This window comes from Aspergillus piperis, assembly GCF_003184755.1.
Source record: "Aspergillus piperis CBS 112811 unplaced genomic scaffold BO85scaffold_7, whole genome shotgun sequence".
Classification (NCBI taxonomy): Eukaryota; Fungi; Ascomycota; class Eurotiomycetes; order Eurotiales; family Aspergillaceae; genus Aspergillus; species Aspergillus piperis.
Genome location: NW_020291597.1, coordinates 338139 through 361789, shown reverse-complemented (window position 1 = coordinate 361789; position 23651 = coordinate 338139). Strand labels below are relative to the sequence as shown.

Sequence of the window (23651 nt, the reverse complement as noted above, 5' to 3'; positions counted from 1 at the left end):
GTTGGGAAAAACGAAGGATGGAGGTGATCATGTTTATATATCAGGCCAGGAGTCTTTTGGTGCCAGTCGGGTGACACACACTGGGACAGACCGGACCACGCATGCAAATGACCAGCGCATAGGGGACGAACTGCGTGGAGTCGTGAGTTAGCCAACCTAAATCCGTGACAACAGGAGAGATCCATCGAAGGACGAGTTGTCCGCCTCTCCCAATAAAGTCGAGCCATGAATGGCACCGAAACCTGTGCTGGCGAGCGGGTCTTGACGCCCACTCGCCTCACAGTCATTGCCTGCAAGGCCACTTGGTCGCGGGCAGGGCTTTCTCTGCCCGTTGGCTTTCACGCCGGGGCCATGTAGGTACTTGCCCTGGAGAGCCCCGGATTATACCATGATAGGATCAGGACAGTTTTTCTCACTCGTGGGATGGAAGGCCTAGACAAGGGGGTGAGCAGCTGCCTGTTGATCCATCAGTAACGGGCCGCGGATGGGCTGGTCAGTGAGTTTCTTGGTGTGCAGTGAGAGATTGAAGGAAATCCTCTTGTCTGGCTGCTTAAGACTAGGGTCCGGGCAAGTGGCGGTAAGATTCAGTACAGTAGTACTAGTAGATCGGGCAGGCACAGCAACCTCATCATCATCGTCATCCAATGGTGCCAATGAGAAAACAAATCATCTCCTCCGTCACTCTTCGAGTTGGTTTCTACTTTGACCATCGAGTTGTTCACCGTCTCGTAATATTTGTCGGTCACGTGTATACACGCTCCCGATTGGGAAACCACGACCACCACGACTGCCTCTTCTTTTTTCCAACTTCTCGTCTCTCCTTCCAACTCATCATCATTATTGTCATCGTCATCGGCTCACATGCTGCCTTTGTCGACGGTCTACTTCTATCGTCTCAGAATGAATTAAGTTGCGTGTCGCTCCAGCCTTCGTCCATTGTGACGCAACCACGTCTAATTAATGTCGACCTTCGATGGGTTTGTCCGGGGTAGGTGTATACTTCCGATCCCTCGATAAGCTAAGTCTGCTCATTAATGCACTGTAGAATTTCCCTCCATTCAGAGTAAGAACTTGGTAAACTCCCGATAGGTGAATATCAACTCTAAAAAAGTCATGCAGTTGACTACTTCCGCAAAAACACAGACAGGCCGCCTCCGCTCGCCTGTTTTCTCAGCCATGTTCACAGTGATCATCTTCAAGGGCTGGAGTCATTTAGAACTCCGTTTATATACTGCTCTGCAGCGACTCGAGAGGTTCTTATCGCTCTAAAACCTGCCGTAGCACAAGCTCATATTCTCCCAGATGCTCCTACGTATCGAAAAGTATCCTCATCGTATGAACTTTAGCAAAGGGATCCTAGAGTCCCGGAAGCTGCATTACAAGCATCTGTCCAAGCTTCTGGTATGTATCCTAAATCAGTGTCATTATAGTAAACTCACTGGCACAGAGACCAATCCCGTTAAACACGCCAACGGAGCTGGATCTCACCCCGCGGCTGTCAATCAGAGTCACTCTGTTCGATGCAAACCACTGCACAGGCGCAGTAATGTTTCTGATAGAGGGAAATGGAAAGGCTATACTATATACTGGCGATATTCGCGGTATGTAGTATTCTCACCAGCTTCCGCAAGCTTATTTCTCTGCTAATGGCCTGTAGCTGAACCCTGGTGGGTTAACAGCATTATCCGGAATCCCGTTCTCGTCCCCTATACCCTGGGAATTAAGCAGCTAGACAACATATACATTGACAACACCTTTGCTCGTCCGTCGCATGTATGTCATACCTTTCCATCAAAGGCAGAGGGCTTGAAGGAACTTTTGAACAAAGTCCAAGGGTATCCAGACAGCACGACGTTCTATCTTCGGGCTTGGACCTTTGGCTACGAAGAAGTCTGGATGGCACTGTCAGCTGCCCTCAATTCGAAGGTGCGTATTGTTCTCTACAATAACCAAGCTCTTGTGCTGATACAACCAGATCCACGTGGACCGATACCAAATGGATCTATACAGGTCACTAGCCGCACGCGGTGTGAACGACGCTCCTTTCCTTTGTGGATATGAACTTGGTAATCGGTTCGTTCCAGGCTGCCTTAGCGAGGATGAGAACTCCCGCATTCATAGCTGCGAGCCAGGCGTCCACTGCTCCGCGGCTGCGTCTCAAGACACCGTCCGCATCACGCCAATTGTGACCCGCACAAATGATGGCTCAGAGATGCCCGAGATCGGGGCTGGCGGGGGAGGCGGTGATCTATACCAAGTCCATGAACTCGAGCTCCCGGACCAGTCGGCACTGGAACAGTTAGAAAAGCTCTGTTCCGAGCGCATTCAAGACACTAGTGCACTCTCGCAGACGAGACAGGCTCTTATCGACGCGTTCCGATCAAAAACCAAAGCACTATCTCTTGACAACTACGGAATGAAAGATGCACATGACTTGCCTCTAGAAGATCTCGTGGGCATACTGAGTCGTGGCCGTCCTGATGACGATACTACGTCGAGCAAAATGAATCAGCACACACATCTACGAGACAGACAGGGCAAATCCCTCCCCAAGACCATTGTACGTATTCATCACAAACCTCAAGTTCCTAAATACTCTCTAACGTTCATAGCACTTCCCCTACTCCCGCCACTCCTCCTACTCCGAACTGTGCCATCTTGTTTCCGCATTCAAACCCAAAGATGTCCACCCTTGCACAGTTGATCCTGTGAGCTGGGACGAGGAAGTCTCCATGCAAACCCTCTTCGGGCACCTCTGCAGCGCGAGTGGATTCGCCCACGACCAGCAAATGCGGGACCTGACAGCAAACGATCCAGAGATACGAGCAAGAAAACGAGCCCGTTATGAAGGTTCCTTTACAACACAGTCCAGCCAACAAGCATCCAGCATGATAGACAGCAGTATACCAGAACCATTCCAACCAAGCCACCCTCCACCCCCAGCAGCCATCTCCGATCCACTGTCCTCCTCAGACCGAATTCCCCTTCCATCGTCCCTCGAGCCAATCGAAGACCCCGTCCCAGTACCCACGGACCATCCTCTCATAATCCCCACCCCATCCCCAGAAACCGCAAAGACACGCCGCGACGAGATCCGCCGTGCCTGGCACATGCTCAACAACGCCGAGCCCTCCGAGCGAGCACTCTACCAGCTGGACTCCCTCCCTTCTTCTTTGGCCGAGGAAGAATCTGAACTACCTAAGTCTGAAATCGCTCCGACCCCACATCCTCCACTAGACAACCCACCTCATACTACAACAACGGCCAAACACATCTCATCAATACAAACACAAACATCCTCTTCCATTATCAACACCAACCCAGACCCCCAACATTCACCAACATACACTCAGCCCTCAGCCACACCACCACACTCAGATGACAATGAGAACCAAACCCAAACCCAAACGAACAGCCAATCCAGCGAACCGCTCTCCTTATCATCATCAACGTTCGAGTCTCAGGAACAGGAGACAAGCATCGAGCAACAACGACAACAGGAAGAAGAAAGTATAATACCCAACTATGACGGCACAGCAGACCATATCACTCCTCATTACCGCCATCGCCACCGACAGCAAAGTCTTCGACGATCGGTATCAGCCCAAATCCGCCGGGACGCATATCTAGCCGCACGAGCAGATAGCTTTGAAGCGTGGGCGGCAGTTTCGCTCATATCAACCGGAGATAACCATACTGAAGAAGAGATTGAGCTCTGATTAGGTCAGTCATGCGGTCTACATACATATCATAATGATTCATGTACTATTATAAGGAAATAAGAGAAGTAAATGCAATTTCATATCATGCATGGCTCATCACGTAAGTCAGGTCAGGTCAGGTTACTATATACAATCCTCCTTCCTTCCCTCCTTCCATCTCATGCATTACTCCTACCTACCCCCTTCAACCAACCCACCTAAGGCCTTTCATAAATATCGTAAATAGAAAAGAAAGTAAAAGTCTATACATAAGAAGAAAGCAAACAACCCGAAATCTCCACCCTCAAAAGATATCATGCTTAGTAAACGAAGTAATCCTGTGTCAGGGGCAGACTGCCTGCAGGTTCGGCATCGCAGAGCACTCCATCCGCCTCGACACGGTAACTTTCCGGGTCGACGTGCATCTTGGGCATGATGTCGTTGAATTTCATGTCGGCTTTGCCGATGTTGCGGCAGTTTTTGACGGCTTCGACGCGTTTTTGCAGGTTGTAGGATTGAACCACGCCGGCGTCGAGGGAGGCTTGGGAGACGAAGGTGATGGATGTGGAGGGGACGAGGGCCTGGGGGTTTTGGTTAGTGATGAGGGAGTAGGTCTGGAGGGCGGTGGTGACTTACGCCGAATTGGGGACGCATGATGACCGGTTGGACGGTGGGAATGGATGCGTTGGGGTCACCCTGGTTTTCATTAGCAAGTGCATCTTTTTGGAGTTTGATTTACAGTAGGGGAGACGTACCATCACTGACACGGCGATCATGCCACTCTTCACCACCTGCGTTGGCTTCACACCAAACGCGCTGGGCGTCCACAGGACGAGATCGGCGATCTTGCCGACCTCGATACTGCCGATCATATGGGACATACCCTGCGCGATGGCCGGGTTAATGGTGTACTTGCTGACGTAGCGCTTCACGCGGAAGTTGTCGGCACCGGTGCCTTCATCCTCGGGCAGCGGGCCGCGCTGCTCCTTGTTCTTGTGTGCGGTGTTCCACGTCCGCAGGATGACTTCACCGCAGCGACCCATAGCCTGGGAGTCAGAAGACATCATGCTGATAGCGCCAAGGTCGTGAAGAACATCTTCAGCCGCAATGGTTTCGGCACGGATACGAGACTCTGCGAAGGCGACGTCCTCGGCAATGTTCTTGGACAGATGGTGGCAGACCATAAGCATGTCAAGATGTTCATCGAGGGTGTTGAGAGTAAAGGGACGGGTTGGGTTGGTACTACTGGGGAGGACGTTGGGGTGCTCCACAACCGAGATGATGTCCGGAGCGTGACCACCTCCGGCACCTTCGGTGTGGTAGGTGTGGATAGTGCGGTTCTTGAATGATTCGATGGTTTGTTCAACGAAACCGGATTCGTTCAGCGTGTCGGTGTGAATCATGCACTGGACGTCGAACTTGTCGCACAGGTCGAGGCAGCTGTCAATAGCGGCGGGCGTAGAACCCCAATCTTCGTGCAGCTTCAATCCGGCGGCACCAGCATAGATCTGCTCCTCGATGCTTACGCCACCGCAGTCGTTACCTTTACCGGTGATACCAACATTAATGGGCAGACGGTCGCAGGCTTGGAGCATCTGGCGCATGTGAACGGGGCCAGGCGTGCAAGTTGTGGCATTGGAGCCAGTCGAAGGACCGGTTCCTCCTCCTAAGAACGTAGTGATACCAGAGGCGAGCGCCTCATCCACCTGCTGGGGGCAAATGAAGTGGATATGAGTGTCGAAACCACCAGCTGTGACGATCTTATTTTCACCTGCAATAACATCGGTGGAGGAGCCGATAGTCATGCCCGGGGTGACACCATCCATGATATCAGGGTTTCCAGCTTTACCAATGCCCACAATGAGCCCATCCTTGATTCCAATATCAGCCTTGAAGATACCAGTCCAGTCGATGATCAGAGCGTTCGTGACAACGGTGTCCAAAGCATGCTCCGTAGACTTTTCCGAAGATTGACCCATGCCATCTCGAATAGACTTGCCACCGCCGAATGTACACTCGTCTCCATAAGATGTGTAGTCCTTCTCCACACGAACCCAGAGGTTGGTCAGACCCAGACGCACGAGATCACCAGTAGTAGGGCCAAACATGCGCGCATAGGCCTCACGATCCATCGAGAACGGTGTAGGTACCAGCGCGCTATCGGCAGTGGGTTCGGGAACATGGGCGAAGTTCTGCACTTGTAGACGAGCCATGATCTCCTCGGCACGGGCAAGATCGACCTTGCCGGACGCGATGCAGTTACCTCCACGAATAACCTGGTGGCCACCAATTTCCACGAGCGTAACCACCTTGGTGTCTCCGGGTTCGAATCGTACCGACGTACCGGCGGGAATATCGAGTCGATATCCATAGGATCGAAGGCGGTCGAAATGCAGCTGCGGGTTGGTTTCGATGAAGTGGTAGTGCGAACCGACCTGAATAGGACGGTCACCCCTGCTCATCACCTTGAGCTTGATTCGCTTCCTTCCCTCGTTCAGGACGATACGTTCGTTCTTCACGGGTATTATCGCTCCGGGCGTCTTCTCGGGTTCATAGTCATCCGGGTCGGGGTCGGGGAAGGCATCTGCCGGGGGAATGGGGAGGAAACTGCCGTAAAGGGCCTTTTCAAGGTCTCCATCGTCGCTACTGATAGGGTTGTGTACGGTCACGAGATAGGTACCGGTGGTGAATGTTCCTTCTACCTGTAATTCGTACAGGGTAGAAACGACAGAGGGGAGAACGTGCCGGCGACCCAGCATGCTCTTTCCGATAGACATGAGATCGGCTACGGAGTATTGTCCATCGCGGATCAGCTGTAATCGGGGAACAGGAGTTAACAGGGATAATCAAGGTGATTTTCTCGGGGTGGTGGGCTGTTTACCTCCTGCAGGTTGGACGAGATCAACGCCTACCAAAGATCGTCAGTCATGCTTTCCAGCAAATCACGATGCGCATGAAATGGAGCTAATATGCAACATACCGCAGCTTCGGCATGGTTGAGACGAATACCGCGAGCCAGTCGACGCTGAGCCAGGAAGCCCAGCTGAGAGATAACGAGCTTATCAAGCTGGAGAGAAGAGCAGAAAGTCAGTCAATCCAGCTAATTCGAGCAGTTTAGTGCGGGCAAATGTCGCAGCATACCTCCTTGGGACTCAAATGCATGCTGGGCTGGCAGTGAAAATACCCTTGACTTCGAGATCACAGACGTCCTCGCGGGACCACGAATGAAGCAGCGGACCCAACCTCCGACGCAAGGCGGGTTTTCTGGGGGTGGAGGAGGTGGGCGGGCAACAATATGAGATGTCAGATAGCGAACGCGGACTTTGTTGTTATTTTGGAGAAATTGACAGGCCAGAATGGACCAGGGACGCAGGCTCGGGAGAGGAATTTAAACGCCACGGCCGGGGGAGAAAAGGCGCGCCGGATCGGGAGGTAAAAGTGGAAAAGGTGGGGATATCCAGACATTCCATCTTTGGCATCCTCATACTTTGGCGAAACGAGCGAAGCCATTGCCCGATAAGCGGTCGGCAGCTGCTGATAAGCATCACATCGACCTATGGCAGCCCGGCTTGGGCCAGGTGACTAACGGCTTGCAGTCAATCGGGAAACTTCGCTTGGAGTTTTGGAACTGAACATCGGCACTCGCCGGCCACTGCAGCCTCCACTTCTTTCCCCTTTCAGTCTAGTCGCTATCAGTTCGCTTCAGCCCAATATGTACCCCGGGGAATGATGCCACCACCGTAACATCTATTCGAGCTAGTATCTACATTCTACATGCTGCTACTGGACTAGTCAATGTATAAGCTGTCATTTAGGTTAAAATTAAGCTTTTCTTCTTCCTTTTTATTCTTTTTTTTGTCTTCCATTCAAATTGAACTATCAATGACCCAGCCCCAACTGAATAACACCCCGCAAAGCGCAAAACAGTCAAGACGCCAACAGGTCCTAGGAATGTAAAAGAGATAACACAGCGACCCCAATAGCAATGGCTCCCAACAAACCAATCCGCAATATGCTACACACACAGAGAGTAGTCATATAAAGGGACAAAATTTACATCACGTAGAAACTACCAGTGGCAGTAGACAGGCACCCAATTCCAATTTGAAACACCATGCCTTTTCCAGATCAAGATCACCAATCGCCTCATACTGGTCATACTTACTCCTCAGCACCGGCCTCGCTCTTGCGCTTCTTCTTGGTGGCGCGCTTGTTCTCGCCACCTGCAGCCTTGCGAGCAGGGGTTTCTTCCTGCTCCTTCTCCTTGCGAGCAGCAGCGCCGCGCTTCTTCTTCTCGGGGGACTCCTTCTTCTTCTCGCTGGGGGTCGGTGCCTCCTTGGCAGCAGGCTTGCCCTCGCTGCGACGACGCTTGGTGCTGCGCGGGGGAGTGGGCTCCTTGACCGGCTCGGGAGAAGACTCCTCCTCGGACTCTTCCTCGGATTCCTGCTCCTCATCTTCAGACGCCTCAGTGGCCTCGGCGCCCTCAATACCCTGGTGCAGCTGGCTCGCAGCCTTGGCATCGTCCGAGTAAGGGAGACCAGCCTTGTAGGCCTTCACCTTCTCCTTGTAGATGGCAAGGTTGTCCGCATACAGCTTCTTCCAGACCTGTGCGCAAGTTAGCAACGGTGCTTTTCGTGGTTTAAAAAGCGCAAGTCGACGTACCTCCTTCTGGGGTTCAGGCATCTCAGCCCAACGGCGAGTACCCTCGTCAGAGACTTCCTTGGGCTTGGCATTGGGACCCAACTCCTCAGCAATACGGGAGCGGTTGTGCTGCATGTAAAGGAAGAAGGGAGTCAAGGCGCGCTTGGGCGCGTTGGGGTCCGGGGGAGCACGCTTGCGCTTCTTCTTCTCGCCCACTTCGGACTTGGCACCAGGGCTGGTAGCGCGCGCACCAAGCAGACCAGACTCATACAAAGAGCTGGTGATGCCGGTGATGCTGCTGATGTCCAGGGCAGTAGGGGTGCGACCCAGGACAGTGTCGGCATGGTTGAGGTAGGCCTTGGTCAGCTCAGAGACCGCGGCCGACAGTTGCACTAGGCTGGAGACAACCTGCGAATGGATTAGTGGGGCTTGTTGGGGAGCAGCATGGGCGACGGTGCGGATGCCGGAAGTGATGGTATGGATGGCAACGGTGGCACGGGAGATGGGCGCCACCAGCGCCGGGGCAGGCGCTGTTGATGGCGCCCGCTCTGGAGATGAGCGTCCGCGCCGGGCCATTGGGGAGTGGAAAGGCGTGGCGCGAAACCAAGGAAACGCGAGGTGCGATTACAGAAGCGAAGGAGAGGGGCAAACAAAGGGAAATCAAAGCCGAAAAGCCAGCTGAGAAGGAAATAAAGCCAGAGAATTCAAATGCGAACACCCAAGGAATGGTACAAAGCTGGGTTGAGGGGGGAAACGAAAGCCAAAGGCGTCGCGCAGAGCCCGTCGGGGTGGCCTTTTGTTTACGGACGCGTGGTGGTGAATTTTGGGGGGGTGCGAGGCCAGCGCAGCGCCCGTCCACCGTAGCTTAAGGGAAGCAGTCGGCAGGCCGCGCGCGCGCGCGCCGGAGGGCAAAACGACGGAAAGAAAAGATACATCAGAAGAACCAAATTAACTTACACTGTCGCGAGTGCGGGTAAAATCTTCAACGTTAACGGTGACAGTGTCATCCCTAGCCTTGGAATCTTCGCGGCGAGACATGATGGAATGAGCAGACGGCGGGGGGCGGGCAACCACACCGGAACGATTAATGGATGAGATATGGGGGGGGGCGGCGAACACAAGTAATGTTAAGGAAGAAGGGAAAAGAGAGGGAAGGGCGATGACGGGAAGAAAAGAAGATTTTTCGCTCGCTAGCGGGGTCCAGTTTAGCGGGACGAGGCCTCCTAAATACTGCCCCGTTCGCCGCTGGCCTCCCCTCGCTGTTTTGGGCTTAGGGAACTCTTCTTCTCTTTCTTCGGGCTGATCGTCCCTCCCTAATCATAGTGGCCTTTAGGGGGTCTGCCTTCCCTAAACCTGGGCGACTGTCTTCCCCCCTCCCAGTGTCCCAGTGTCTCTAGAGGGCCTTTCCCACTAATTCTCTCAGGGAGGGGCCTTCCTGGTCTTCCACTCTTCTGCTGCTGCTGCTGCTGCTGCTGCTGCAGGGCCCCCCTTGGCACCCGGGCCTAACCTGTTAACCTGAGCAACCCCTCCTCCCACACACACCATCGCCCTGAAACTCGCTGAAACCCACTACTGTACTGTAGCCCGCCGCCACCTGCCCATCTTCCCCCGAACCCTTCCGGCACAGCAAGCAAACAATCCCATCCCCCTCTCTCTCAGAGCCCATGTACCCAACTTTGACAATTCCATTGAAAGAAACACCAACTCTCAACCACATGAAATGAATTCAATAGAAAGAAAAAAATAACTGCGCATTTGTCGCATAAACTCACACTACTCACAAAACTCATCAACAACCACCCCAACACATAAATATATACCCAATCGAAACTCTTAAAATGTAGATGACAGTACGTACTTACTCCTCATGCTGGTTCAGCCACCCCACACCCGGGCGCATCCGCGAAGCTGCGCACCTACGCAGCAGTAAACGGTCCATCCCACGCACCCCCCTTCCCTTCACCTTCCCCAAACCCTGGCAAAGTTAGCAGCAACAAACGAGCCTACTACTGTGGCTACCCCGCGCGCGGCCGCCGCACCAGCACTCTTCAACCTTCTTCCCCCCGACCTACTACGGGACGGAAGAAAATCTGCGTTGCTGTTTAACTTATCTACCATGATGATTGATACGCAGGCGCGCATTTTATGATACATCATATTTTTATTATGTGGGTAGTTATTTTTGTGTGTTCGGGTATCAAAATATTAATCTTCTGATGTACTTTTTGATCTGATTGCTATAATTTTAGTTTGTGGTTGATGCCTTGGAAAGTAAGTAATTGATCTTATTGTTGGGGTTTGGGAGATATATTTCAGTTACTAGTACCATGAATACTACTAGTACTGAAGTTGATTGTGATGGCGCGACAACTTTTTGATTTAGAAACTACGTACTATCTTACTAGTATTACTACCACATCTAGTAGTTGTAGCTACAACTGCGATACTATATGCTAGAGATATATATCACCACCGGGATCCCGAGAAATTACTATTATATTCATATCATTGTAGCTAGTAGTACTATTGATCATACATGTGTGAAGGAAAAGATTTCTTTAAACATAATCTCATCAATGGCATTGCTTAAGTAAAGATGAAATAAGTAGTCATGTGTAACTGATCAATTTTGTGCAGCGATTGATTCAGTAAACAATGGTTTTATCATTCATTGGGTGAATTTTGCAGGATTTCTTCCTTTGTTCTTACGGGGCAGGGTTTTGTTTACTTTTCTGCGTAAGCGCATGGGACGCCTTGGTGCTTGTGCTTGTGCTTGTGCTTAGTAGGTCCCCTGCTTATCGTGGTAGTGAGGGGCTGCTTACTCCCCGGAGATACCTCTCGCGCGCTACTTGACCTATCAGGCGCGGCCTCTGTCTCTTGTAGATTACGGTATGGATCTTTGTGTTTATCGCTTTATCACAAGTAGGTATACATTCTACACGCTCAAATCGTTCTATAATGACATGGCATGTTCTCTCTTCCCTATCAATGATTTATTCTCTTCTCATGTACATCCCATCTAGAACTTGAAGACCTGCTCCTTAGAGTAGCCCAGCTCCTTCAGGATACCGGACAGCTCGCCCTGGTCCGTAGGGCTGTTCTTGGTGCCACTGATGGCCTTGTACATGCCGGGGGGACCGCAGACGAAGATCTTGATGTTCTCCTCCTTGGGCTCGGGGAGGACAGTCTTCAGAAGTTCCTTGTTGATGTAGCCCTTGCCGCCGGTCCACTCCTTGGGAGGGTTGTCCAGGACGTAGAAGGCACGGAAGCGGCGGGGGTAGGTGTTCTCGAGCTCCTCGAATTCCTTCTTCAGGAGGATGTCCTCCTCCTTGACGTTACCGAAGACCAGGGTGACCTTGGTCTGATCCTCGGGGTTCTTGAAGATCTCACGCGCAAGCTGGTACATGGGGGTGATACCGGTACCACCAGCGATCAGGCAGATGTGGTTGTGCTTGTTGGTCTCCCAGGGGTACTTGACGATGGGGCCCTTAAAGTCCAGGCGCTGGCCGACGTTCATGCTGTGCAGGTGCTCGGACATGGGTCCGTTGGGGTAGACCTTGACGACAAGGTCGATGTAGCCGGGGGTTTCTGCGCCAAGTCAGTAAATGTCAAAAAGTGTTCGAGGCTGAATTGTGAGAGCCATACCCTCATCGCTGGTGGGGGTGTAAGGGCGGATGACAGCCTTGGCGTCGGCGGGCTTGAACTTGGTCAGGAGGGCAGCTGCGCGTTCATGAGTAGGAATTCCGGATGGTTATTTCAGAGCAAGGCGACATACAGGCAACCTGGAGGCCGGAGACAGCTTCCTTGTCCTCGAACTCAAAGCGCAGGCGCTTGGTGTTGTGGTTCAGGACCTCAATCTCGGACAGCTTCAGGTCAAACCATCCTTGGTCACCACCCTTGAAGACCTTGGGGCGGTCGACAACAGCGGGGGCCTCAGCGGTGGCCGAGTTGTAGCGGTAGAGACCGACAGCGACACCGGTGATACCAACGGCGGCGTAGATGGGAGCCAGGGAAGACTTGCCCTTGGGCGCTTCCGTGGAGTACTTGCGGAAGCCCTGTGGTAAGCCGAAATTAGCACAAAATTCGGTCGTCGGTAGAGATCGGGAAGGGCGAAAAGGGTAGGGAGAATAACAGCGCTCAGGTGAAGAGGGATGAAGCATACCTGCTTGAGGGGCTGAGCGCAGCGGAAAGCTTGACGAGCGAACATTTTGAATGAATGACAGACACCAATGCGTGCTCAATGGGTGGTGAGAGGAAGAGGGAAGGTCAAGGGAGCAAGAGCGGAGGGAAGAGGACCTTCGGCAAAGGTAATTACTAGTCTCAAGCTCCTCCCTCTCGGACTCCGAGACGCCGTTTCCGCACATGACGCAATGGGGCCGCTCGCGTGCCTGGCGTTTTACTAATTACAAACTGACATTTGATGGACATCTCCATCTTTATGTAACTCTTGTCGATGGATAAAGAATTGAAAATGCTCTATACTGGGGTTATATATCTGGCCTTGTGAACCGCACACTATCATAGAATTCTCCTGAAATAACCCCAGACAGCCCGATGGCCTGTCTTACTGGCCTCCCTTACAGAACATATACTACCTGCAATATGGCCGAGCGCCAGCGGATAAATTCATTTCTGGAATCAAACCCAGTTTCTGTAGATACTTGACCGAATCCCTGCTTACCTGTCTTTATTTCACATATAACAGTTTAGAACGCAAGAATAATTGCTGTACTGTGTATGTACGCCAAATGCCTAGCAGGATCTGTTGTCCACAAGCCGTTGTTTTACAGGCCAGATTGTCAAAGGTTTCTTGTGGAATGACTTGGCCCTAATCAAGTGAATAGACTAGACACAAGTAGTGCCACCAATACCTGGAGGATAACGAAGTCATTGAGGCAAGAAGCCATGATGTCAAGCGTGTTATATGTTTTCCCACTGCCACCCTCGACATCCGACGGATATACATGGCTAAACCCGAGCCAGCCAGAAACGCCACCGCGACTAGACTCTGACAACGTCCCACAAATATGCCCAGAATATTGGAACAAAAAAATAACGTTCCGCATGCTAGCCTATATTTGCACTTTTGCAGGTATTAGATAAACCCAACTGGCAAACAATCTGGGGAAACATGAATAGATGATTGTTGCATATATATATCGAAAACCCCCAAATTTGGGTTCCGGATGTAGATTACGGTAAGAATTTCGATCCTCGTGGAATAGCAGGACCAGCACTACGCAAAGCGTTCTACAATGTCTACAGTACGCTATGCCCCGTCCAAGAATAAACAGAAACAATACCCCGGTATTTTTTGATATAACTTGAAAGGGTCGCTGCAGAGGACTTAAAGAGACATAAAAACCATCCGTCCCATTACCTGGGTTGAGGAAACACGCCCTGTCCGCGTGCTCCGTGTCCTTCGTGCATGCTATGGCCATAACATAGTCATTCATCCACACACTCCGATCACCCAAACCCAAAACGTCACATTTACGCGAAAGTAGAGGGACGAGAGTAAGCGAACACCTTCTTGCTGTTGGCAGCACGGTGGGGCAGGGGGAACTTGAGGTTCTTGGAGAGGAGCTGCTTGATGTAGGGGCGGCGGATGCTGTCGGCGTTCTCGATCTCAACAACCTTAAGGATCTGTAGGAACGTAGTTAGATCGCAGTGTTCCTCGGCAGAAAGAGGATAGGAATCTCAACGTACGTGGATGGAGCCGAAGCGGGCACGGTGACGGGCAGCCATGTCCTGGTAGAGAGCCTCAACAGCCTCGGTGCGGCTCATCTCACGGAACTCCTTGTACATGTTGTGGGTGCCGGAGCGGGAGTCGTAGCGGAGCCAGATACCGAAGTTCTTGACCTTGGTAGGGCGCTTCTCGCTGATCTATTGGAGGAGAGAAAAGACAGGCGTCAGCCAACACTGCCAACTTGTCGCTTTATAACGGCCACACATACCACATTGATGCTGACGATCTCACCGTTGGCCTTCTTGACCTTGCGGAGCTGGGTCAGGAAGTACCAGAACCGGGACTTAGCGACAACAGTGTTGGGCGCAAAGATGCGCATGCGGTACAGCTTGGGCGTGGGGTTAGCCTCGGTGGGCAGGTGACGCCCAATGACCTGGTACTCGGTGAGACGCCCTATGGATCCCAGTCAGCCATGTCCTCCTATCCGATGAGAACTGCCTCGTGCAATGGTTTCAGTCGTTGCGTATATTCCGTGCGAAACGTTGTTGACGGTTGTGCGAGTTGCCGATACTTCTGCGATTATTTCATGTGTGCGCCACGATATCGAAATTTTCGTCCTCCTATATCAGTCGTCCGAAGTTGAATAATCCACCCATCAATCTTGCTTCCAATCAATTCCAATCCAATTTCAATCAAGATTTGTATGATCCGATGTCGCCGAGATAGAATGATGCCGTAAAAAGTCGTTCAACGATCGCAGGGGGAACATCGCAATAGCCGATCCACCATTGGGAAACAATATTGGAATTCTGGAAAATTTCACTCACCCATCTGGTAAATTCAGTCAGTAACAATTTCAATATGTCGATGAGCAGATCAAAAAGGTAGGGCTTACTTTGATTGTTGACGCTGTAGTGGTTAGTCGACGAGAGGTGTGCCGGCTGCTGGACTCGTCGCGGAAAGGAGGATTTTTGGAACAGTTGATTGTGAGCTAGGTTTAGCCCTGCTTAGGGCTAAGCGACCGTGTGGCTTGGTAACCCACCTTGCCTGTTTTGGAACACTAGCCACAGCCAAGGTGGCAGCAGTGATTAGATAACACGGATTCCCTGAGCGGCGCCGCAGTTTCCCCACCTTCGCCCGATCGCGTCCGCGGCTGGCTTCATGGACCTGGAACTCCTGTCAGTGACGCCGATTGTTGGTCTCCGTGGCTCGGACGTACGATCGCCGTGACTGCATGTCCGCTGTTGAACCTTTCCCCTCCTTCCCCGCGACCTACCTCTACATTCTTGCAGTCATCAACCATGTCCAACATCTTCGATGATTTCAAGGAGGGCCAGAAGATCGGCTCTGGCGCCCGCCTGGCGGCATCTCTCTCCCCCGTCGCGACTGCGGAGTACCCCGACCGTCTGAAGTCATTCTACTACTTCTCTAACGCCGTACATGTTTCCGCCGACCTCCGATACTCGCTCTTCCAAGCAAATGGCCTGAGGCTTCCCAAGCAAGAACAGAACTCGTGGGTCGATATCTTTACCGCTTATTGGAAAGCCGTGGGGGAGATAGTTCGATTCGACGACTCCCCCAGACATGCTAGTTGGGTGAAAGTGTTCGATGCGTGGAAGGATACGGCAAATCAATTGATTAGGGGCTACTCGACAGGCAGTCTGCAAGCTTGGACGGTGCCATGCTTGTACTCTGTCGGAAGATATTTGCGGGCCTTCGCCATGAAGGCCGATGCTGAGCTTTCTGCCCAAGACTCCGTCACTTTCGACGATCGCTTTCAAGATGATGCGACGGATGCCAAGAATCCAAAGCTGGAGGAAGCTACACGGGTGCTCAACAGGATGTTTACTTTGTGTCTAAGTGACCGGTAAGCTATTTTCGGAAGTGTTGTGGACATACCATGCTAAGGTTGTTAAGGGCACCGATCGAGGAATCGCGAAAATGGGGCATCTACGACACCACAAACCTACTGTTCAAGACTTACTTTAAACTCAACACCGTTGGCCTCTCCAAGAACTTGCTGCGTGCCCTCAATGCCTCATCTGCCGACCTTCCCGGCTTGGACGCCTTTCCCAAGTCTCATATTGTCACCTTTGAGTACTACGTCGGTGTTATACACTTTCTGGATGAGAATTATGCTGAAGTATGTGCTTCAGTCACCTGTGTTGGGTTCTGTTGCTAATATCTGGGTTCAATAGGCTGAAGAGCATCTGTCGTACGCATGGAGGATGTGCAACAAATCTGCGACGAAGAATAGAGAGTCAGTACTATACATGGCGTCTTCGTGCTATATTGCTGACTACTTCCAGGTTGATTCTCACCTACCTCGTTCCCTGCCATCTTGTCACCACACACACTTTGCCCAGCAAAAAGCTTCTTGCACCGTTCCCTCGTGTAGAGAAGCTCTTCCGTCCATTGTGCGACTGTATCAAAAAGGGAGACCTGGGCGGGTTTGATGCCGCGATGACAGCCGGAGAGGAAGAATTCGTCAAGAGGCGCATATACTTACCCCTGGAAAGGGGACGCGATATCGCTTTACGGAACCTCTTCCGCAAGGTCTTCATCGCCGGTGGATTCGACGAACCCAAGGAAGGACAGTCTCCCATTCGTCGCACACGGGTTCCCGTTGCCGAGTTTGCAGCGGCGTTAAGGATCGGTACTCATGCCGATGATCGGTTACGCGTAGACATTGATGAGGTTGAGTGTCTGCTGTCAAACCTTATCTACAAGGTGCGCATTAAGATGCCCGGAAACCATCGAAACACGAAGCTGACAAGAGTTGTAGGGATTGATGAAAGGATACATTGCCCGTGAACGCGGCATGGTTGTATTGAGCAAAGGTGGCACCGCATTCCCTGGAACAGGGGTTTAGCTCTGCTATCATCCGTCATCCGCATCTTCGGTGACGGCCTATCACACTTATCGAACAGTATCGGGTCACCAGTATACCATCGCCCGAAGGGCATTACCCGAGAGCCTTCAAGATCACGGCTATGGCAGGGACGTCTGCAGCGCTGGCCAGCCTGTATGCAATGCGCTCCAACAGGCCTTTGAGCAGCTCCCGTGCAGCATGCATATCATAGATGACCGCTTACAGGACCCATACCTCCAACGGCGCTGGTACATGAACGGATGGTATGCCCGCAGTTGTGCAAGTCGTACAGTAAGTGCTGGTGACATGCCTCAACTGCCTGGTTCAAGCTGAAAACGCTGTAATCTATACCATGATAGACCGATTATAAATACCACATGACCTCATGACAGATACAATCTCGCATTCTGTATAAATCCCCATAACAGACACATTACTATACAAACATCGCATCAAGCAATACATAGCATACACTACTAATCCATCCCAACACAACAATGCCATCCCCTCCCAATACATTATACCAAATAGAACAATCCGCCCAAACCAGCCGGGCTGCATACATCACTAACATGTCCCTTCACCCCTCGCCGCCTCCTCAAGATCATCCTATAGTAAACCACCCACATTAGCCCTCCGTACACACACACACACACACACACCCTTTCACTTTGCAAAAGAGAAATCAGAACTCACCATATGATTACACATTGCCACAAACAAATCAAAAAACAACTTCCCCCCACGTTCCATCTCCATCTGCATCGTCCCACTCCGCTTGAACGTTCCCCGACTGCGGATGATCAGCGCCAGATAATGCGCCCGCAGCTTACTCTCCGTATCCGGCGTGTGCATGTACGCGTACCGCGCACTACTCAGGATAATATGGCAGGGGATGTTGGAGTGGAGGCCTTGCTTTTTCAACGAGAGGCGTTTGAGATGCTCGAGGGAGTATTTCTCGGCTGCGCAGCTATATAATACAGTTTCTTGTGTTAGCATGGGACGGGGGTTGTTGATTGATGAATTTGTCTAAGGAGAGGAAGGGGTTGGTTGACGTACTATACTGCGGTGTCGCGGAGGATTTCTGCTCCTACGGCTGGGTGGAAGATGATGGCGCTGGGGTCGGTGGTGTCTTTGGTATTAGTGGTAGTATTGTTTCTGGTATTAGGAGTGGAGGATGAGGAGGTTGTTGTTGTTTCCAAGTCCCATGTGTTGGTGGATTTGTCGTGGCGGAGACGGGGGTAGTAGTCGCCGCGGTAGAGGTATTCGAGGACGCAGGAGAAGATTTCGGGCTGTTCGTCGGGGAGGTCAATTGTTTTCATGGATTTGGTAGGGCTGGGTGAGGAGGAAGGGGAAGACGACGGGGAGGAAGAAGAGGAGGTGTCATTGTTGGGAGGATTGCAGAGGGCTGCGAAGTAGGGCGAGACGCAGAGGATGTCCTTGTGTGCGGCGAAGAGGCGTTTGGTTGGGCCGATGGTGAGGGTTATTACGCCGTGGGAGAGGGAGGAGTTGCTATTTGGTGGAATTGGGGTCTTAAGGTTAGTGGGTGCTTTTGATTTTTACTGAGATGGGATAGGGAGAGAAGGATTGTAAGAACCTTCCATCTGGGGGTGTGTCGGGAGTGTGTCTGCTGCGATGGAGACGTCGTGATGCGGCGACTGATTGTTCGCGAGATCGCGGTTTGGCCTTGCCGGCTCGGTATCTGGAGGAGAAGCTATCTGGGTGGTGGGAATGTAGGCGTTTTGTGGAGAGGACTCTGGGGCTAGGGCGATGGAGGCCCTGCTGCTGCTGTGGTTGTTGCCGTTGGGATAGCATTGTGAAGGAGGGGATTTGGGGGGGATATGGGATGGAATAGTAGTTGGGGAGAAAGAATTTGACCCTGGAGATGGAAATCAGGGGTTCCTTGCGATTATAAAACTAGTGGTAGTACTCTAGGATACTCGGTGGTAGAGAAAGAGATGGTAAGAACTGGACAGATACATGTATGTTTGACCTCTCCTATTTGGAGTGCCTTCTTTGTCTCTGGAAAGGGGGTTGCTAAACCACAAGCACAGGCCATCCTTTACTCCTCGCAGAGGAAGGGGAACGAGGGAAAAGTCTCCAGCCCTTTTATCTCCAGATCCTGGTCGAATTTGACGCATTATAGATCAACTCGACCAGGATGCATGTTCCTCTCTGTGCAGGAGGGGACATGGAGAGGGGAAGAGCAGCGAACGCGTAACGGCAGGTACTGCTAGTAATGGACGCGTAAAGTGGTTTTTTGTGCATCGCCAAATGATCGCGCAGTCACGGGGGAGCCATTGGCCAATGATGGCTTCAAAGGGGGAGATTGGGAGGTGGAGACTTGGAGACGCCAGAGCGAACCAGCCCGGCATTCCTCGTTCCGTCCACACCCGCGATCGGCGCAGAGACTTGATGCATCCAAGTTTGTGGATGGCTATGGTTTGTATGGCCAGCGGGGACAGGGTTCTTCCTGGTCATTACTACTCGTTGACAAAACGCAAAAGCATGGCTCGTCGTGTCCAGTTGGTGCGGATGGGCGGAATCCACCATCCGTGACTCATGGGTCCATCTAGGAATCATTTGTCTGTCATACCGTCGTACCGGTTGCATCAACAGCCGCTCCTTGAGAATACACACGACACCGTAAGACAGTTAAATTTCGCATGCAGGGACCCGCTTGCCTCTCCTGAAGACAGCCTTTTTCACTGTGAGATTGTTAGTCTTGTCATTTCTAAGCTGGAAGGCATTTAACCTTCGAAGTTGATAGCTCAGATTCCTACCCCGCCAACACACTGGGCGATAAAACGCTGATAATATTATATCCTTTCAAGCATAGTAACGAAACGTTGCGTTATGTACAACCATGTACAACCCAGGTCCTGAGCCTGCCCAACCCATTTACGCCCATACCATAACGCCTGCTTGCAAATTGTGTAACCGACGCCCATTGCGGTGTGGAGATGTGCCTGCACTGATGTCCGCTATATCTGCTGAACTGACCCTGTCGGTCCAACTAGAGGAATACCTTTCTCGCCTCCCGCGGATGACTCTCACTCGGGCAGTAAGGGCACTTGAATCGGCTACCCTTGCACAACCGTTTGAGTGACTCCTCCGCGATTACATGCCCACAGGGCATCATCATGGGAGGATTCTCATCCGTGGTTTGCTCCTTTGATACGGGACATACAAAGATAGAATGGAAGAGATACGACGGGGGTAGCGGGATCTCGACCTATATGGCGCACCAGTCAGCTCATGAAACGTCAGACATGTGCGCATCAACTTGACTTACCGGGAGCTCGTTCTCCGTGGTCCATTCGGTTCGTTTGGCTTTCATGATAGTCTGTAACTTCAACAGCGTCGGCAGCGCAATGGCACCGGCAGTAGCAGCAACATATAGGGGCGAATCTGCCGACAATCCGAGTAGCGAGCAAAACTCTCGTGTGAATGAGTGTGCCACATCGGACCATGCCGACGGGTTGTTGAAGATATGGTTGTACGGGGAGTCTCGCAGATTGGGGCAAAAGGCCATTGCACCCATGAGCTGCTGGACCTCGCGCAGATACCTGGGCAAGAATGTGTGAAATTCACGCCTGCCATATTCCAAAGCTGCCTGCCGCCCACCCGGACTGGGTCCTTGCTGATGTCGTCCGCCGTAGAAAAGCCAGACGAATTGCAGCCTGCACAGTTCAAACTCAAGGTTACTACCTCTCGCCTCCAAAGCCTCCTTGTTCTCCCTGGACCACTGTATTGCCGGCAGCAGGTTGTTGTTTTCCTTCAGCTCATGAAGAATGTGGTACATAGTGTGGAATTGTTGCCGCACTTCGCCCGGCGGAACTTCGTCGAGATCTAAGAGCGAGGCCGCATTATCTATAGCCCCTATATCTCCTTCCTGCTGCTTCTTCATCGCTTTCTTTTGTGCCATTTCGTTCAGGAACTCTGATGCAACGGAAAACTGTCCTTCTCGGAGAAGGTGCATGGCGATAGCTCTGTTGATAAGGTGTTCTTGGGAGGAAAGGACATCGTGTTCGGTGCTTGGCAAAGGCCGGTCTTTGAATAACTGCGACAGTGAAGTAGTTAACATATGCCATTCACCATAGGAACCCGACGCGTGCTACCTTATCTAACGATTTGGAGTATTTGTTCAGACCACTGTGTGTTTCTTTAAGACTATCGTTGATAGAATCAAATGATGCTTTGACGGGATTCTGGAGCTTAGCCAGTGTAATGGATGCTTGACTGGGATCTGGGATTGTCCGCGTGATCAGTATAGTTCCAGGATCAAGGCCCGCGCAACGTCCGACGAGGCACACGCACCTGCAGCAATTGCATCTCGTGCCGACTGAAGCAAATCTATGGTAGACTGCACGTTCTTGATACCTTGACCGGCCTTGATCTTCTTGGAAAGCCGGTCGTGCTCTTTCTGCACCAGCTCCATGACGGGGCAGACGGGAAAGCGGTGTCCGACAGTTACCGCACCTTCACTAGGCAATCGTTGCAGCCATATGTAGGTGATTCTGATGGTTGTGCTGCTCACCGCAAGATCTGAAATAAGAATGTGAAGCTCGACAACGAAATTGTGAGGGAAATACTCGAATAGAATAGAGTCGCCTTCTTCTCCAGGTCATCGGAGCATATGGGCAGGTGAGGAGGAGAACGGAGCGGCAACCAGCCCAATTACGACATGAACCATCACGTGCATCTATCCGGGTGCCCCGCCCACAGCCCGTTTGCAGTCAACTTTGCCCAATGACATGATCTAGATCACTCCAATGCAATCTATAACTGATTGCTGCCTACTAAACAAAGGTCATTCGTGAATCCTAGTATCCCTCTTAAGACGCTAAGCTTCTGGCTGTCACTGAACTTCAGCAGTGATCTTGAATAATGAACTCGCAATGAATACGACCTCGGATTCCCAGTCACACTTTGAAATTGCTTTTCCCCTCACTAATGCAGTGAGATACCGCCTTACGTTGCCAGCTCACAAGTAGCTAACCAACCAACGAGTCAAGAAGAGAACCCGAGTCACTGAGCAAGTAGAGATCCGTGCCTTACCCGAACGGCCTGTATAAATGCCTCTGCTCCACTTGTCAGAGACCATGCTCGAATCATACTGGGCGCTTCCCACCCACTCAGTCTTTCAGGCCCTTTTTGTCCTGCGACATCGGGTGTTCGAAGCACACGTTCGCTAACCATGCTGGTCCGCTTCATTTCTGAAGCCTTAGCAGGTACCTGTCGTCTGCACTACCAAGGCCCAAGGAGATAGGCACATCTCCGCACCTTCGAATCAAAAGCCTATATCAACTGCGAATTCAGTGTGAGGCATTCAGAAGGACCACAACAAAGGTGTCTCTCCAATACGCCTTTTCTGTCAACATGGTGTCTCTCCTCTGAGGCCCTTGGTTTTAAACAAGCTTCCAGATATGTGGTGAGAACGAGTGATTAGTCTAGGCAAGTCTCACTTTTTGTCGCGGTGAAGTAGCTCTGCCCGCGCCGAAGGATCCCTATTCACGATTGTTGTCTATACTGGATGTCCACCACAGCATAGCACTCATTGTGTGTACGAATGCCTTGTTGTAGCAAGATGTACGGCTCGGTCAAAGGTGCCAACTCAAAGCGCAATCACTTTCCCGTACTTATCAAGCCATCCAACCAAGCTCGTTATGTTCGGGAATATGACTGGGTCCGGTAGTAGTAGTTCCAAGGTGACAGTAGTGGGTTTCCCGCATGGCAGTACATGGCTTAGATATCGAAGGACTGCACCCGACTCGCTCAGGAACCCACATACACCACTTTGGACTGGATCAGCGGATATTGCCAGAATTATCAGACTTAGAAATTTGGATTATTCCCTTAAGTGTGTGAAAGGGTGTCGGTAACTCCCTCATGAAGCAGAATAGTCACTGTAGGATCATACAGGCAGCTTCTGACCAATCACAGCCAAACATGGAGCCTCGCTTACGCTAGCTCACCCGGTGGGTCCCCACCGCAGCACTATATAAGCTCAGCGCACCCGCACTTCTTTTGGACTTTTTCTTTCTTTCTTTCTCCATCCTGGTGCACGGGTTTTACACGTGTCAGTGAGGAGACATCCGAGACCGTGTTTTTGCTAGTTGAAAACTACCTAGTTTGACCGCTCTCCTTGGTCTTCGGATCGGGGAGGAATTTTTGAAAAAAAAGATGCCATGTCTCCAAAATTTGGAGACGGTTTAAGAGTACGTAGACAGCGCTGCTGTTGCCCTTCTGTTAGTTCATTTGGGTAGTACTCGAGATTGGTCTTCTTTTCACTGCTGTTGTCTCCCTTGAGGAGGCCTGGAGAGAAGAGAGCCTAATCACGTGTAATAAAATTCTACATCCAGTAGATGATACGCTAGACACCCATGCTACCTGCTACATGTGAACTTCAATTGTTTGCTGCACATGCGCGACTCGGGCCGTGTCACTGGGTACTTGGGCTGACGGACGCGTCCAGTGTGTCCACTCGCCACGGCTTCTCTAGGGCTCTTGTGGCAGTGCTGAGGAACGATTGAGTTGTGGCTGAATGCACCTAGGCAGCTGCGTTTCATGCAGACTTGATTGGTCTAGATGTAGAGTAGTGTTCTAGAATGGTAACAGCGCTCTCACGCTTACCCTCAGGGATCGTAAGACTAACCAAATACCGTCGCGTTATGCTGTATCCATCTTAATGGCATTGAGACACCTGCTAGTTTCGGATATACACTGTCTATTCCGTGGGGTCTGT

General features: G+C 51.6%; 8 protein-coding genes across 8 annotated transcripts; 2 read left to right on the top strand and 6 right to left on the bottom strand.

Annotated features, from left to right (window-relative positions):
* Nucleotides 1-1302: 1302 nt before the first annotated feature.
* Nucleotides 1303-3719, top strand: BO85DRAFT_519272 (putative DNA repair protein; the record flags this gene model as incomplete). The annotated part of the gene is made up of 5 exons (XM_025665037.1): nucleotides 1303-1401; nucleotides 1448-1601; nucleotides 1658-1926; nucleotides 1976-2560; nucleotides 2613-3719. 5 exons carry the CDS (start codon nucleotides 1303-1305, stop codon nucleotides 3717-3719), a joined length of 2214 nt encoding a protein of 737 aa, XP_025516296.1.
* On the bottom strand, nucleotides 3716-7153 carry BO85DRAFT_519271 (urease Ure). The gene is made up of 6 exons (XM_025665036.1): nucleotides 6843-7153; nucleotides 6682-6768; nucleotides 6583-6609; nucleotides 4457-6514; nucleotides 4338-4397; nucleotides 3716-4282 (listed from the first exon to the last, which is right to left on the bottom strand). The coding sequence occupies exons 1-6, from the start codon at nucleotides 6861-6863 to the stop codon at nucleotides 4022-4024; spliced, it is 2514 nt and encodes an 837-aa protein (XP_025516295.1). The 5' UTR covers nucleotides 6864-7153; the 3' UTR covers nucleotides 3716-4021.
* Nucleotides 7154-7509: 356 nt separating this feature from the next.
* On the bottom strand, nucleotides 7510-9445 carry BO85DRAFT_448431 (HMG-box). Its single transcript, XM_025659934.1, has 3 exons — nucleotides 9300-9445; nucleotides 8364-8750; nucleotides 7510-8306 (listed from the first exon to the last, which is right to left on the bottom strand). The coding sequence occupies exons 1-3, from the start codon at nucleotides 9378-9380 to the stop codon at nucleotides 7863-7865; spliced, it is 912 nt and encodes a 303-aa protein (XP_025516294.1). The 5' UTR covers nucleotides 9381-9445; the 3' UTR covers nucleotides 7510-7862.
* Nucleotides 9446-11240: 1795 nt separating this feature from the next.
* On the bottom strand, nucleotides 11241-12638 carry BO85DRAFT_448429 (cytochrome b5 reductase family protein). The gene is made up of 4 exons (XM_025659933.1): nucleotides 12505-12638; nucleotides 12118-12397; nucleotides 11988-12062; nucleotides 11241-11930 (listed from the first exon to the last, which is right to left on the bottom strand). Exons 1-4 carry the CDS (start codon nucleotides 12547-12549, stop codon nucleotides 11362-11364), a joined length of 969 nt encoding a protein of 322 aa, XP_025516293.1. The 5' UTR covers nucleotides 12550-12638; the 3' UTR covers nucleotides 11241-11361.
* Nucleotides 12639-13835: 1197 nt separating this feature from the next.
* BO85DRAFT_487104 (60S ribosomal protein eL20) lies at nucleotides 13836-15267 on the bottom strand (the record flags this gene model as incomplete). The annotated part of the gene is made up of 6 exons (XM_025663433.1): nucleotides 13836-13988; nucleotides 14052-14228; nucleotides 14300-14484; nucleotides 14927-14940; nucleotides 15163-15198; nucleotides 15251-15267. The coding sequence occupies 6 exons, from the start codon at nucleotides 15265-15267 to the stop codon at nucleotides 13836-13838; spliced, it is 582 nt and encodes a 193-aa protein (XP_025516292.1).
* On the top strand, nucleotides 15199-17349 carry csn12. Its single transcript, XM_025656956.1, has 5 exons — nucleotides 15199-15898; nucleotides 15949-16174; nucleotides 16230-16291; nucleotides 16341-16761; nucleotides 16817-17349. Exons 1-5 carry the CDS (start codon nucleotides 15333-15335, stop codon nucleotides 16901-16903), a joined length of 1362 nt encoding a protein of 453 aa, XP_025516291.1. The 5' UTR covers nucleotides 15199-15332; the 3' UTR covers nucleotides 16904-17349.
* BO85DRAFT_273587 (BTB/POZ domain-containing protein) lies at nucleotides 17341-18968 on the bottom strand. The gene is made up of 4 exons (XM_025655119.1): nucleotides 18501-18968; nucleotides 17963-18415; nucleotides 17600-17873; nucleotides 17341-17512 (listed from the first exon to the last, which is right to left on the bottom strand). The coding sequence occupies exons 1-4, from the start codon at nucleotides 18716-18718 to the stop codon at nucleotides 17471-17473; spliced, it is 987 nt and encodes a 328-aa protein (XP_025516290.1). The 5' UTR covers nucleotides 18719-18968; the 3' UTR covers nucleotides 17341-17470.
* Nucleotides 18969-19717: 749 nt separating this feature from the next.
* Nucleotides 19718-21566, bottom strand: BO85DRAFT_273585 (ubiquitin-protein ligase RMD5). The gene is made up of 4 exons (XM_025655118.1): nucleotides 21224-21566; nucleotides 21025-21152; nucleotides 20199-20966; nucleotides 19718-20138 (listed from the first exon to the last, which is right to left on the bottom strand). The coding sequence occupies exons 1-4, from the start codon at nucleotides 21342-21344 to the stop codon at nucleotides 19920-19922; spliced, it is 1236 nt and encodes a 411-aa protein (XP_025516289.1). The 5' UTR covers nucleotides 21345-21566; the 3' UTR covers nucleotides 19718-19919.
* Between the last annotated feature and the right edge of the window lie 2085 nt (nucleotides 21567-23651).

Excerpts from the sequence above, each read along its gene's own strand:
- csn12 (XM_025656956.1), top strand. The coding sequence starts at position 15,333 with ATGTCCAACATCTTCGATGATTTCAAGGAGGGCCAGAAGATCGGCTCT. Across the intron at positions 16,292-16,340 it reads TCTGCGACGAAGAATAGAGA|GTTGATTCTCACCTACCTCG; the intron begins GTCAGTACTATA and ends GACTACTTCCAG. Across the intron at positions 16,762-16,816 it reads TGTCAAACCTTATCTACAAG|GGATTGATGAAAGGATACAT; the intron begins GTGCGCATTAAG and ends CAAGAGTTGTAG.
- BO85DRAFT_448431 (XM_025659934.1), bottom strand. The coding sequence starts at position 9,380 with ATGTCTCGCCGCGAAGATTCCAAGGCTAGGGATGACACTGTCACCGTT. Across the intron at positions 8,751-9,299 it reads TTACCCGCACTCGCGACAGT|GTTGTCTCCAGCCTAGTGCA; the intron begins GTAAGTTAATTT and ends ATCCATTCGCAG. Across the intron at positions 8,307-8,363 it reads TGCCTGAACCCCAGAAGGAG|GTCTGGAAGAAGCTGTATGC; the intron begins GTACGTCGACTT and ends ACTTGCGCACAG.
- BO85DRAFT_519271 (XM_025665036.1), bottom strand. The coding sequence starts at position 6,863 with ATGCATTTGAGTCCCAAGGAG. Across the intron at positions 6,610-6,681 it reads TCAACCATGCCGAAGCTGCG|GCGTTGATCTCGTCCAACCT; the intron begins GTATGTTGCATA and ends GATCTTTGGTAG. Across the intron at positions 6,515-6,582 it reads TCTCGTCCAACCTGCAGGAG|CTGATCCGCGATGGACAATA; the intron begins GTAAACAGCCCA and ends CCCCGATTACAG.
- BO85DRAFT_273585 (XM_025655118.1), bottom strand. The coding sequence starts at position 21,344 with ATGGAGCTGGTGCAGAAAGAGCACGACCGGCTTTCCAAGAAGATCAAG. Across the intron at positions 21,153-21,223 it reads ACGAGATGCAATTGCTGCAG|ATCCCAGTCAAGCATCCATT; the intron begins GTGCGTGTGCCT and ends GGACAATCCCAG. Across the intron at positions 20,967-21,024 it reads ACTCCAAATCGTTAGATAAG|TTATTCAAAGACCGGCCTTT; the intron begins GTAGCACGCGTC and ends TCACTGTCGCAG.
- BO85DRAFT_273587 (XM_025655119.1), bottom strand. The coding sequence starts at position 18,718 with ATGCTATCCCAACGGCAACAACCACAGCAGCAGCAGGGCCTCCATCGC. Across the intron at positions 17,874-17,962 it reads CTCCGCGACACCGCAGTATA|CTGCGCAGCCGAGAAATACT; the intron begins GTACGTCAACCA and ends TGTATTATATAG. Across the intron at positions 17,513-17,599 it reads TGGCAATGTGTAATCATATG|GATGATCTTGAGGAGGCGGC; the intron begins GTGAGTTCTGAT and ends GGTTTACTATAG.
- BO85DRAFT_448429 (XM_025659933.1), bottom strand. The coding sequence starts at position 12,549 with ATGTTCGCTCGTCAAGCTTTCCGCTGCGCTCAGCCCCTCAAGCAG. Across the intron at positions 12,063-12,117 it reads CTCCGGCCTCCAGGTTGCCT|CTGCCCTCCTGACCAAGTTC; the intron begins GTATGTCGCCTT and ends ATGAACGCGCAG. Across the intron at positions 11,931-11,987 it reads CACCCCCACCAGCGATGAGG|AAACCCCCGGCTACATCGAC; the intron begins GTATGGCTCTCA and ends GACTTGGCGCAG.